The sequence below is a fragment of the Salmo salar genome, chromosome ssa03 (genome assembly GCF_905237065.1).
Source record: "Salmo salar chromosome ssa03, Ssal_v3.1, whole genome shotgun sequence".
In the NCBI taxonomy this organism is placed as follows: Eukaryota; Metazoa; Chordata; class Actinopteri; order Salmoniformes; family Salmonidae; genus Salmo; species Salmo salar.
The window spans coordinates 16,839,967-16,853,857 of NC_059444.1; the positions used below are offsets into that span (position 1 = coordinate 16,839,967).

A 13,891-nucleotide genomic window follows, 5' to 3' on the forward strand; every position below is an offset into this window, starting at 1 on the left:
AATTATTTGTGATGGACACTTTCTCCATCCAGACCCAGGAGCAGCAGCAGAGAGCTCCAGAACAGAGGCAGATCAACCAGAGGACTTCCCAAGCTGCAGACAGGGGAAGGTAGAAATAAATACTGGTTTAAAATCTAAAGTAACTGATGCATCCCCCAACTCTTAACACCACATCTGTGTCTTTTCTCCCATTTCCTACCAAACAGTGGTTCTTCCGGCTCTTCAGAGCAGCCCCCCACTGCCAACATCAAACCCACCACAGTGTCAGGTGGTGCCCCCAGTAAACCTTCCCCCATCCCCGGGAACAAGTCCACCCCCAGGGCCAGCATCCGACCCATGGTGCCCGTAACCATGCCCACCCCCACGGCCACTGTCATGCCCCATACACAGTCTGAAAGCCAGGAAGGTGAGAGATGTGGCTCTGTATTATAAGATTTGCATTAGATGGGCGACTGTCCCCCAGGGCAGCTGTAGATGGGCGACTTTTGACCTGACCTTGTTATCCCCTGTGTGTGTGTGTGTGTGTTTGTTAACACCTGCAGCGCAGCAGTCCTCTGAGGGTGGAACCCCCGTGGAACACCTGTCTGTGTTCGGCAGCACCAGCGGCTCGGTCCGCTCCACCAGCCCTAGCGTCCAGAACATCACGCACTCTCAGTTTCAGCCAATCAGCAGCCAGGCCACCGCCTTCGTCCAGCCAACCCAGCAACAGCAGGCCCCGCCCACCGCTGAGCCGGCCAGTCAGGAAGCAGAGGCGGGCCCTAGTGGTCAAGTGGAGAGGCCCTCCACGTCTACGGCCGTATTTGGCTCCGCTATTGCCACAGGGGGCTCTGCTGGGCCAAAGCGTGCCCGCGAGGTGGAGCTGGAGGCTCGGGCAGAGAGCGCTGACATGGCCCTGGAGAGCCCAGACGAACCACCCATCCCCAAGAAGCTCCGTATCATCCAGAGAGTGGGCCTGGAGGAGGAGAATGAAGAGGGCACTGATGGAGAGGCTGAGGGGTCAGGGGAGAACCAGGAGACTCCAGATGGCAGCCAGGTAAACCTTAAGACATAGGAGTATGTGCACACACAAATTCATACGCGTGTGTATCAGGCCCTGTATGTGTTCAGGTGCATGCATTCATCATCACATGAGTCTCATTGCAAACCCTATCTAACTATGTGTGGTAGGAACTACCAGACGTGTCCTTTCCTGTACTGGGAGAGGTGGAGGAAGAGGATGACGGGGTGTCCCAGTCTGTCCCCTCAGACCACCAGGTGACCCCCCAACCCTCTGACACCCAGGACTCCAGCGAAGAGCGCCAGCCTGACGTCATCATCATCGACACAGACAGCTCCAGTCGAGAAGAGGAAGAGGAAGAGGAGGCAGAGCAGGTGAGGGTTTCAGTATATGTTGACGTTAAAATATATTCAGTGTTTTTTGAATGTTTGCAGAATCTGATCTGTTGATCTCTATTTAGGTGTTTAATTTGAAGAAGGGTGTTTTCAGCATTTCACGCTAGATTATTTTCTCTCTGTAAAAGCACTTTGTGACAATTGCTAATGTATATAATCTTTAAATACATTTGATTATTCAAGAAATGTTTGTGTTTTCCCAGTATGAGGAAGAGGTGGAGGAAGAGAAGGATGATGATGATGACGACGACCAGGGGATGGGAAGAGAGGAGAGCAACGAGGGGAGCGGAGACGCCAACGAGCCGTTTGAAGGAGACGAGACGGGCCCTGAGACCTCGGAGCCTGCCTCGGAGAACGAGGAGAGCATGGGAGCTATAGACTCCACCTCCCAGAAACAGGCTGACTCACAAAGCGGTGAGAGAGAGACGCTGTTTTTGTACGACATTTGAATTAGGAAGTCCCCCAGTTGGCATTTGAAACACTGACGACTGAGGGAGTTTTGTCTGACAATTGAGACTTCCAAATATGGATGTCGTGCTTTGAAAGTAAAATGAATGGAGTAAATATCATTAATTAGAAGTGAATAGAAACTTTGGGTAGATGTGACTTAGTATCAGAGTCTGAGACATTAACCCTTTCCCCTTCTTCCAGGTGAGGGGAGCAGCAGTACCACCGAATCCTTCCCCATGGCCATGTCCGACCCCCCCAAAGAACTACTACAGCCTACCGCTAGTACTACCAGCACTTTCTCCTTCTCTACCTCCCCCTTCTCCCCCTCCTCCAGCCTGCGCCTGCCCCAGTCCGTCCCCCGCCGGCCCCCACACCCCCTGCCCCCACGCCTCTACATCCAGCCCCCCGGCCCTGAGCTGGGCCTGGGACCTCCACCCACACAGGTAAGGTTTTGATCCAGACGCATGCCTTCAGACTTAAATAAAGATATTCAGATGTAACCTGTACTAACATGCTCCTGTGTTCAATTATACAATACTCACTATGTACTGAGTCAGCTGTGCAAAAAGATATTGTCTAGTTTAGCATCCTTGTGGTTGTTTGTCCCACAGAGGTTGTCTGCACCAATCCGCCGGCAGTCTGTAGGCAGAGGACCCCAGCTCACGCCTGGGATAGGCAACATGGTAAGGCAGGAAGGAATGGTGCCTGGCTATATATTGAGGCCTGGTTTCCCAGACACAGATTAGTGTTACCAAGCTTATTCCTGGACTAAAGGCTTCTTGGTCTAGGCATAATTTGGGTCCAGGAGTATTTCAATGACCATGTAACCTAACCAAGTCATGTCTTGCACAGTTTTCTAGTCCTCTCTCACCATGTCTGTTCTCCATCCCTCAGCAACACTTCTTTGATGACGATGACAGGATGGTCCCCAGTACGCCCACGCTGGTGGTGCCCCACCGGACTGATGGCTTTGCTGAGGCCATCCAGTACGTCTCTTTCTCACACACACACACACACACACACACACACACACACACACACACACACACACACACACACACTTACTTGTATGGACTGTTAAATGAATGTTGTGATTTGGTATTTATTGACTGGACCCAGTCTCTTGGCCATTGGTTTTTCATTGATATTATTATCGGTGTCTGTCCCATGTCTTATATTTCTGTCCGTCTGTCTCAGTTCTCCCCAGGTAGCAGGAGTTCCCAGGTTCAGGTTTGGTCCTCCTGAAGACATGCCTCAGGCCAGCTCGTCCCACTCAGACCTCGGACAGCTCGCCTCACAAGGAGGTACAACACACACCAAGTAGCACTGAGTGAATACGCTGCTCTGTACTGTCTTTTTCCTCTATAGATACAATATCTCTGTCATGAAATTGATATGTCATTGTGATGAGTGTCCGCTTCAACTCCCTGACCTCTGTGGTTGTGTCTGCAGGTCTGGGGATGTACGAGAGTCCTCTGTTCCTGGCCGCTCACGACGAGGAGTCTGGAGGGAGGAGTGTTCCCACCACACCCCTGCAGGTTGCTGCCCCAGTGACACTCTTCAATGAATCCCACCCCTCTGATGCCCAGGACATGGCATCCCAGTCTGTTCCTATGGTGACGACATCCACAAGCCACCACGGGCTGGCAGTCCCCGGCGGAGAGGCCGTCCCAGGAGATGACGGGGACGAGGTGTTCATGGAGGCAGATAGTGAAGGGTGAGAACAGGGGTTGTTGGGGTGTGGGGATGGTTGGTGTGTGTGTGTGTGTGTGTTGCTCATACACACTTTTCAATCCTATTAGTAGGAGTGGTGAAGCGTCCATGGATAGCCAGGCTGAGATGGACTCTGCCCAGCCGTCAGACGATGCCAGTCTACCCTCCACAAGCCAGGAGCCCACCTCCAGCTCTGCTGGTCAGTACAGCTTTCCCTCTCTCACGTCTCTCTTGCTTGTTCTCTCACACCTCAACCTTCTCTCATCCCTGCTTACAACCTCTTTGTCTCTCTTTCGTCTCGAATTCTATCGCTCCCTCTCTCTTCAGACACCAGCAGTAGTGTGCAGCCCAAGCCCTCTGGCCGCCCTTTGGCCCAGCACTCTCTGCCAATGAGGACAACCAACAGGGGCAGGGCGCTCATCCGCAGAGGAGGTGAGCTTTCATCTACATAGAATTTTTAAGTCTTGAAGGCCACTTTTTTTTAACCCAGAACAACATGTTCATTCAACTAAAGCAGTGGCTTTGCTACCGTACTGTTGCATCATAGAGTAGAAACACAGCACACAACAAAGTAGATGAGAATTGTTTTTATTAGTTTGATAAGCAAGAGAAAGTATGTGACATAAAGCACACATTGTAGACTTTTGTTTGGCATGTTGGCGTACATGTGCTGCAAGTATCATTGGAGCAGGGTTGCTGTCATGCGAGATATTTAAGCCCCCCCCAGGTATGGTTTTAACTTGGGGTCTTGTAAAATGTTTTAGCTTATGTTTGAGCTTAGCACTGACACGTTAGAAGTAATTATTTAAACAAACATCAAAACAAACTTCAAAGAAGCTATAGTGACCCCATCTAAAACAGCACAACAGAGTTACAAGCTTCATGAAGTGGCCATTTTGGATGATGGTTAAGATGGCACTCTTTTCGCCCCCTCCATTCAAGGTATGGGCTTCCTTCGAGCAGGAAGAGGCCCCTTCGGTAGAGGAAACCTACCCCGCTAATGATGCCATCGTGCACTGCTCCACCCCCCTCCCTTCATCCCAACTATCAATCATAGTCTCTTGGTCTACTTAAAAAATCCAACTCATTTGTGATTGACTTTTCTTCCCTAACTTTGTGTCAGTGGATACCATGTGCTTTAAAAGCGTACATTTTAGTTGTTTTGTATTTGTTTCAAGAAGAGTAATTGTTCCATTGCTTTTGTTTTTGCTAATAAACTTTGAGAAAAATAAAATGTTTGTCGTAGTCATGCGTTGTCGGTGGTCCATCCATAGCGTTGCTCTCGGCACACTTGAGCCTGTTGATGGAGTTCTGGCGGGGATCAGGGTTGTCTGGTTTGGCCAGAGCAGGCAGGTCACCAGATATCTTGATGTTGAAGTAGAATGATAAAATGGATTCGAGTTCATGTTACTATATAGATTATAAATAACTACCTTTCCAACAGAATAACAGGGCAGGGCTGCCATTTGCTTTTAGATTAGCATTTTGACTTTTTAGTATTCGTTTTTATCCCAAGTGACCGGTCATTTACACATTGCATATAATATTTCTCTCCAAGTCAAAACATGTTTGATACCAATTCCATTCCAGCCATTACTGTGAGCCCGTCCTCTCCAATTAATGTGCCAATGGCTGCCTGTGGTTCAAAGGCACTTAAATCTCTTATCTTGCCCATTCACCGTCTGAATAGGACATACTAACAATGTCTCAAGGCTTACACATTTTTCTTTAACCTGTCCTCCCCTTCATAAACACTGAAGTGTTGGTAACAAGTGACCTCAAGGGATCATAGCGTTTCACCTGGTCAGTCTGTCATGGAAAGAGCAGGTGTTCTTAATGTTTTGTACACCGTATGTCAAACGCAGCATCATCGTAAGAATATGTTTCTTAAGTGTGTACAGTGCCTTGCGAAAGTATTCGGCCCCCTTGAACTTTTCGACCTTTTGCCACATTTCAGGCTTCAAACATAAAGATATAAAACTGTACATTTTTTTGTGAAGAATCAACAAGTGGGACACAATTATGAAGTGGAACGAAATTTATTGGATATTTCAAACTTTTTTAACAAATAAAAAAACGGAAAAATTGTCAGTGCAAAATTATTCAGCCCCCTTAAGTGAATACTTTGTAGCGTCACCTTTTGCTGCGATTACAGCTGTAAGTCGCTTGGGGTATGTCTCTATCAGTTTTGCACATCGAGAGACTGAAATTTTTGCCCATTCCTCCTTGCAAAACAGCTCGAGCTCAGTGAGGTTGGATGGAGAGCGTTTGAACAGCAGTTCAGTTCTTTCCACAGATTCTCGATTGGATTCAGGTCTGGACTTTGACTTGGCCATTCTAACACCTGGATATGTTTATTTGTGAACCATTCCATTGTAGATTTTGCTTTATGTTTTGGATCATTGTCTTGTTGGAAGACAAATCTCCGTCCCAGTCTCAGGTCTTTTGCAGACTCCATCAGGTTTTCTTCCAGAATGGTCCTGTATTTGGCTCCATCCATCTTCCCATCAATTTTAACCATCTTCCCTGCCCCTGCTGAAGAAAAGCAGGCCCAAACCATGATGCTGCCACCACCATGTTTGACAGTGGGGATGGTGTGTTCAGGGTGATGAGCTGTGTTGCTTTTACGCCAAACATAACGTTTTGCATTGTTGCCCAAAAGTTCGATTTTGGTTTCATCTGACCAGAGCACCTTCTTCCACATGTTTGGTGTGTCTCCCAGGTGGCTAGTGGCAAACTTTAAACGACACTTTTTATGGATATCTTTAAGAAATGGCTTTCTTCTTGCCACTCTTCCATAAAGGCCAGATTTGTGCAGTATACGACTGATTGTTGTCCTATGGACAGAGTCTCCCACCTCAGCTGTAGATCTCTGCAGTTCATCCAGAGTGATCATGGGCCTCTTGGCTGCATCTCTGATCAGTCTTCTCCTTGTATGAGCTGAAAGTTTAGAGGGACGGCCGGGTCTTCGTAGATTTGCAGTGGTCTGATACTCCTTCCATTTCAATATTATCGCTTGCACAGTGCTCCTTGGGATGTTTAAAGCTTGGGAAATCTTTTTGTATCCAAATCCGGCTTTAAACTTCTCCACAACAGTATCTCGGACCTGCCTGGTGTGTTCCTTGTTCTTCATGATGCTCTCTGCGCTTTAAACGGACCTCTGAGACTATCACAGAGCAGGTGCATTTATACGGAGACTTGATTACACACAGGTGGATTCTATTTATCATCATTAGTCATTTAGGTCAACATTGGATCATTCAGAGATCCTCACTGAACTTCTGGAGAGAGTTTGCTGCACTGAAAGTAAAGGGGCTGAATAATTTAGCATGGCCAATTTTTCAGTTTTTTATTTGTTAAAAAAGTTTGAAATATCCAATAAATTTCGTTCCACTTCATAATTGTGTCCCACTTGTTGTTGATTCTTCACAAAAAACTACAGTTTTATATCTTTATGTTTGAAGCCTGAAATGTGGCAAAAGGTCATAGTTCAAGGGGGCGAATACTTTCGCAAGGCACTGTATGTGTACAGTACATTACGTAGATGTCTTTTGAACTGCAGTAACCCCATTTCTATCAGATGTACAATACATTGACCAAGACTTAGGTCCAGCAAAGAGGAAGTATTCGTATATGTCGGCCTTCTTGGCGCTGGGGACAGACACAGCTGAGGTCACTGAGGGAAGCCTTTCAGAGACCGCTTGATGTTAATCTTTCCTCCCAGATGCACCTCTGCTTGGCGAACGTGGTGTTTCTTGGTACTGGACTTGGATTTCTTGCCACAGACAGGGCTACTTCCAGCAGGGTAGGAGTATTTCTGCAGGGTGCCTCCTGTGAGAAAGAAATGGTCATTTAGGATTGAGTAAAGCAATGGGAGTAGGTTAGGTAGTGGTAATCCTCAAAGCTCTCCCTAACCTTGAAGAAGTAGACAGACTCAGGCCTTCTCCTGGCATTAGGCACAGACAGGGCTGCAGTGATGGTGCCAGTCAGACCATCAAAACCAACCAGAGGCAACAGATTTGAGGTAACCAGGCTCCATCTTGCCATTGTCCATCCTCCAGTCGCCATCACCCTAACATGGAAAAGAGATGGGGACAAAGGTGTTGCCATTTGGTTCCGCCATTTGGTTCCGCCAAGGAATCTCTACTGCCCCAACCCTCTGAACTTCTCTCGGGTTCTAGATTTTTCCTCTGCAGTTCTACAGTACCTTCATGATGTAGCTCTTGCCCTGGCAGTTGGTGCGGGTGAAGGCACTGTCGATAGGGGACTAACTCCTCTGTGACGTTGCGGGCTGGGCCAAGGGCCTTGGTGCTGGGGGTCCATCATCCAGAAGAAATGACCTGGTCGGGGAAACAGAAGCACAATTAGGAGATAATGTATCAAGTAACATTATTTTCTTTATTTTTTTGTTGCTGGTGCTGCTTTGGAAAAGCTACTTGACCTTCATAAACATTTAATCATTAAGTGAGATAGGAGAGAGCTGTGCATGAGCTAGGCCACTATGCTCTACACATACCCTTGAAGATGAGAATGGTTCCGTTAGCCAGTGTGGTCAGTCCGTTGATGGGCAGGTCACTGCAGAGGTCTGGGTTACTGTTGGCATCTAGAGTAAAGAGGACACACCCGTGTGGGTAGAAGCCATTACAATTATGAAGAATATTTAGGTGTTGTCATTTACTATATAATACATATAGCCTACTGTATAATAGCTAAATATTTACTTGACAGTGATTGCATAATTTTGTTTAGCAATAATAAATTGATGCAGTACTATACATCACAACAGAGCAGACATCCCAAATGTGACTGACGGAGAAACATTACATTAGTATCCAATCTGAGGTCCCTACCTGGTAGACCTTTGTGGGGTTTGTTTGGGTTGTTGACCTCCAAGGCCTTGGCTATGTCTGCCAGAGTGATGGGTTTGTTGGGGTCGTTGAGCCCCAAGGACTCAGCTAAGTCTGCTGGGATCATTCAACCCCATGGCTTTGGCTATGTCTGCCAGAGAGCTGAGGTTGTTGGGGTTTTGGGGGGGTCATTGGGGTATTTGAAGCCTAGGGCCACGGCTATGTCTGCCAGAGTGCTGGGGTTGTTGAGCCCCAAGGCCTTGGCTATGTCTCCTAGAGTGATGGGGCTGTTGAGCCCTAAGGCCATGGCTATGTCTCCTAGAGTGATGGGGCTGTTGAGCCCCAAGGCCTTGGCTATGTCTGCCAGAGTGATGGGGCTGTTGAGCCCCAAGGCCTTGGCTATGTTTGCCAGAGTGATGGGGCTGTTGAGCCCCAAGGCCTTGGCTATGTTTGCCAGAGTGATGGGGCTGTTGAGCCCCAAGGCCTTGGCTATGTTTGCCAGAGTGATGGGGCTGTTGAGCCCCAAGGTCTTGGCTATGTTTGCCAGAGTGATGGGGCTGTTGAGCCCCAAGGCCTTGGCTATGTTTGCCAGAGTGATGGGGCTATTTAGCCCTAAGTCCTTGGCTATGTCTCCTAGAGTGATGGGGTTGTTGAGCCCCAAGGCCTTGGCGATATCTGCCAAAGTAGGGAGCAGGGAAGCTCCAGATGACGGGTCCCCGGGGCCAGCATTACTCGCGATGGGGCCACCCTGGCCAGGGCAAGTCAGAGGATGGGCAGTTAGCAGCTCCAGGGAGCTGCCCGTTGACGAAAGGCAGGGCAAAGGGAGTGGTGGACATGGGAGGAGGGGGGAGATGCCCTTCAAGAGAATGGTGGCTGCATCACTCAAGGCTTCACAGGAGATAAGGGGGCAAGATGGAGGACGTTAGAACATGTACGTACAAACAAACAAAGACAAGCAGGTATACAATAGACTACACAATGCATCAGCACTCAGAGAGAACATTGGACTCCTGAACCTACTAAGATGCATAGAGCTTTGCTCTTGTCGCTCGACTACCTCAAAACATAAACAATAACTAGCCGTTCTGCCACTTTCTCAGACAATACTTTCATCAAACACTTGACCGTACAGTATGTTTCACAACTTTTTGACACTCACCATCCATGACAGTGGCTGGGGCTGTGGAGGAGGGGCCATTGAAGCAGTCAGTCAGAGGGTAAAAGTCAGGGTTCAAAGGGGATGCTGGGCCCTCGGAGAAAGGTGAGTAGTCACTCTGGCTCTTAAAGCTGCTGGATCCAGGGTAAGGGCCGTTGGTGTCTGTGAGAAACACAGACAGGTTACAGGAATCCATAGTAGGCTACCATAAACTCGAAAGCATGAAAATGACTGAATGATTCTAGCATGTAGTTGTAATTCTTAATCAATTGTTGCCCAGCACAAGTTCCTTGTATGTTGACAAAGTCCTCAATCTCTACATTTCTCACCTGCAGTGTTCTGATAATGTCAATGATGGACAAGAGCACCCACAATAGGCTGCACTTACAATAGTCCTGAATCTCAGGAAAGAGGTCAGACGGAGAGGGGTATGTGGCCTTACTATGGTCTAAAAGCACAAGAAAAATACCAGAAATGATCAGCTTTTTGTGTTCTGAGACCCAGAGGGCAGACAGACACACAGGCTCAGTCCCTGAACTGTTGCATGTTACAGTACAGTTACTGCTTTCATCTCATCTGATCGCCATACATCGATAACCTATAGAGGCCTATTATGGGTTGGATTATCACATGCAGTCAGTCGGTCACTGATGTAATGTAACAAGATGGAGGCTAATTGCTCTTCCAGTCAATAAGAATGGCCTTGGTTTGGAAAAACTCAGGACCCCAGCTATTACACACGTACCTTGGCTGCCTTCCTCACTCTCGCTGTTTAAAGGTTTCTTGGAAAATTTGACTCTTCAATTCTGTCTTGCTGGAGGATTTGTTCTTGGGAGGCGCTAAAGAGAATTAACGTTTTATCTTATTCAACGATAAAACGTTTCTGTTTTAAAATGGCCCACTCTAACCTAGCACTGAGACAGTTTAGCCTATAAGCAGGGTACACAAGCTCTGTTGATCCATGCAGTTACTTTGCTACAAAGACAATAACTGAACCTGTTGGCTTTTTCTTGGCATCCTGCTTGATTCTCTGGGTTGGTGTTGGAATTGGAGTGGCATCTAAAAGAAGAAAGTTGATGGTGAAAATAGTGCACATATTTTCAAAAACGATTAGTATATGATTAGCAAATGGTCTGACCCATCACTCTATTCAACTCACTATAAATCATTAACTACATAGGCATTGTTCTTTAGACATGTTTTCTGTGGGACTGATGGGTTTAATGGATTACTGACTGCTGGTTGTATTGTCCTGGTTAAGTTCAGCTAACTATCAGATCTCATGAGAAAGTGTTGTAAAGAGTCTTCATAAAGATGTTGGACATACCGCAGTGGTTCTGGTAATCACGGCAACAGGTGTCATAGCGGACACAGCCTGGGTCACATTCGCAAAGCCTGCCTCGTCTGAACGATTCACCACACCAACCACTGCACGACTCACCTGCATGAGAAGAAATAGACCCTGATATTCACCAACACACAGACCTTCTCTTTGTACATAGTCCTGTCTACTACACCATTGATGGATGACTTGGCCTGTCACATAGTTTCAGTTTCAGGTACATCAACACAGGTTTACATTCATGCATATATACAGACTCTGATGAATAACCATTCTGACTTTTAAACAATGACAGTAATGACGTGGTAATAGCATCAGTCTTTCTGGAAGTGCAGAGAGCCTCAAAGTCCTTGCAGCACTCGTCATGAGGGAGGCAGCTGGTGTCACTGGCAGGGCTGGCCACAAGTAAATGGCTCACCACATCTAACACTGCAGCTGTCTGCAGGTTGGAACGACGACAGCGATGGGGAGGGATGAGCTCAAAAACAACTACTACTGTACATTCAATGCTACCATTAAAAAAGGTCCAAAATGACTTACAGAACTGTTGACATTATCAGTGTCACATATTCAGCATTTAATGTAGCCCCTGTACCAGTCAATGGGTTCTTACCTTGAGCAGCGGAGAATGGCAGAAGAGCAGCACAGGTCGCCACCACGAAGGCAGCCAATGGCGATGATGCAGTCATGAGTTTGTCTCAAATAGAATTGAGAAAAAAGACCATGAAATGCCTTTTGTCCAACTCAGTAGGATGAACTGGAAAAAGCATCTTCCTCTTTGGTTTTATCCATAAAGGATTATTACAAAGTTACATTCAAATAATCAAACCATAACTATCAATGTTGTCTTCACATGTTATGCTTGGTAGGTCCCTGAAATAGAGAAAAAGATAGAAGTAAGCCAATCACCTTCACACAAGTCAACTGCAGTCGACTCACCTTGCTCTCCCTAACTTCCTATGGGCGTTATATAGTGTGAATAGGGCTGGTTTTGGAGTGACAGCTACCGCAGGACATTTTTATTAGTCCTAATACAGACACAATTAAAACCACAAATGATGCAGAGACCTCCTACGCACTTACAGGAAGTAGAACTAAACTGGCCAGGTGTGTTGGCGTGGAACAAAAAACTGGAAGAGCATCTGTGGGCATAGACACCGATGACATCACAGTGAGGTGACGACCTTGCTTTTCAAGGGTCCCCAAAAAACACTGTGTTCTTTATATTAATAACCAGACCTGCATGGTTGTTTCCGAAACTCTGTGCGGACTCCAACAACGACTCACTGATTGTTTTTTTATCATCTTTATTAAATTAAAGTCCGCCTGACAACCTCAATTGATTTAAAAGGTTGAATTGTTCTCGTGATTCACAATGTGGTCGTACCACAGTTTACGATCAAGCTTTCACTCTCAGGGCCCAAAGTTCAAACCGATATAATAGTACTGCATAACAAAACAAACGTTTTTTTTTGTGATATTTTAACGACATTCTGACTGTAGTATTCCTTACAGTAAGTTTGTGGAACATGGTCAATCATGACTAAACCAATCAAATGACTCTATAACCAGGAAGAACTATGATAGTGCCAATATCATAGGTCATCTCTGGATAGTACTAGGGCTCTTAAAGGTTTTCTCTTGTCAGATCATGTGGTCAGGAAAATCTCTGGACCCAAGTGATAATGTAGCAACTGAACAGTGTGCAGTGATTTGAATGTATATCATTCAGCATACCTTTATTGTGGCGTTCATCTCTCTGAGTAGGTCTATGTACAACACGAGGGCTATACTATAGCGCAGGATCAATGAGTTAGCAAGCTAACTTGCCTAAATATTCTGAAATAACTTCTTATTTAAGCTTGAAATGGGCATGGTCTAAATGAGTCAACAACCAAAAACGCATATCTAAGTTTAGCCTTCTTCATGAACCAGAAAATCTATACTTATTTCTGGTTGTTTATCAAAGTTAGCTGGCTAACTCATTGATCCTGCTTTGTAGTATACCCCTGAGATCTTCCAGTGATTTGATCTCGCTACAATAACAATGAGATGCACCGAAACACAGCACTTACTCTCACTACCATTTGGTATTTTATTAGGATCCCCTTTAGCTGTTGCAAAAGCAGCAGCTACTCTTCCTGGGGTCCACATGAAACATGAAACATAAAACAGAATGACATAATACAGAACATCATTAGACAAGAACAGCTCAAGGACAGAACTACATACATTTTTAAAAAGGCACAAGTAGCCTACATATCAATGCATGCACACAAACAAGTGTCAATTGCTGCTTAATTCTTTTTAGAAAATGTTTTTGTTGTTGTTGTGAGGTGGCCCCTTGAAACATTTTCAGTGTTTGGAACAAAAGAGAATATTCAAGAAAGAAGTCTCTCCTGGTTCTATTCTAAGGTAATGTCTTCTATCCCACCGACGAACATGTAGGTATTATTCAAACCGTCTCTCCGAGGCCATATGTTTCAAGAATGAAAATAGCAGTGGTGGAAAAAGTACCCAATTGTCATACTTGAGTAGAAGTGAAAGTGAAATGAAGTAAAAATGAAAGTCACCAAGTAAAATACTACTTGAGTAAAAGTCTAAAGGTATTTGGTTTTAAATATACTTAAGTATCAAAAGTAAATGTAATCGCTAAAATATATTTAAGTATCAAAAATGTTAAGTAAAAGTATAAATCACTTCAAATTCCTTATATTAAGCAACCTTTCCTTTCTTTTTTTTCGGATAGCCAGGGGCACACTTCAACAGTCAGACATGATTTATAAACAAAGCATTTGTGTTTAGTGAGTCTGCCAGATCAAAGGCAGTAGGGATGACCAGGGATGTTCTCTTGATAAGTGTGTGATTTAGAATATTTTCTGTCCTGCTAAGCATGCAAAATGTAACGAGTACTTTTGGGTGGTGTCAGGAAAAATGTAAGGAGGAAAATGTACAATATTTTCTTTAGGAATGTAGTGGAGTAAAAGTAAA

General features: G+C 45.7%; 1 protein-coding gene and 1 pseudogene across 2 annotated transcripts in view; one reads left to right on the forward strand and one right to left on the reverse strand.

Annotated features, from left to right (window-relative positions):
* Window positions 1-4,789, forward strand: part of LOC106599100 (nucleoprotein TPR) — a 32,046-nt gene extending 27,257 nt beyond the window's left edge. Inside the window, exons 35-47 of one of the 2 annotated variants that reach the window (XM_014190164.2) lie at window positions 33-109; window positions 207-406; window positions 543-1,033; window positions 1,168-1,371; window positions 1,596-1,806; window positions 2,044-2,285; window positions 2,454-2,525; window positions 2,737-2,828; window positions 3,040-3,146; window positions 3,295-3,559; window positions 3,645-3,754; window positions 3,883-3,987; window positions 4,498-4,789. In XM_014190164.2, coding sequence (XP_014045639.2) covers window positions 33-109; window positions 207-406; window positions 543-1,033; window positions 1,168-1,371; window positions 1,596-1,806; window positions 2,044-2,285; window positions 2,454-2,525; window positions 2,737-2,828; window positions 3,040-3,146; window positions 3,295-3,559; window positions 3,645-3,754; window positions 3,883-3,987; window positions 4,498-4,556 — 2,235 coding nt within the window. In that variant the 3' untranslated portion in view covers window positions 4,557-4,789. The remainder of the gene's footprint in view (window positions 1-32; window positions 110-206; window positions 407-542; window positions 1,034-1,167; window positions 1,372-1,595; window positions 1,807-2,043; window positions 2,286-2,453; window positions 2,526-2,736; window positions 2,829-3,039; window positions 3,147-3,294; window positions 3,560-3,644; window positions 3,755-3,882; window positions 3,988-4,497) is intronic. The other variant, XM_014190165.2, reaches the window with a different exon arrangement.
* Window positions 4,765-8,529, reverse strand: LOC106598771 (proteoglycan 4-like; annotated as a pseudogene).
* Between the last annotated feature and the right edge of the window lie 5,362 nt (window positions 8,530-13,891).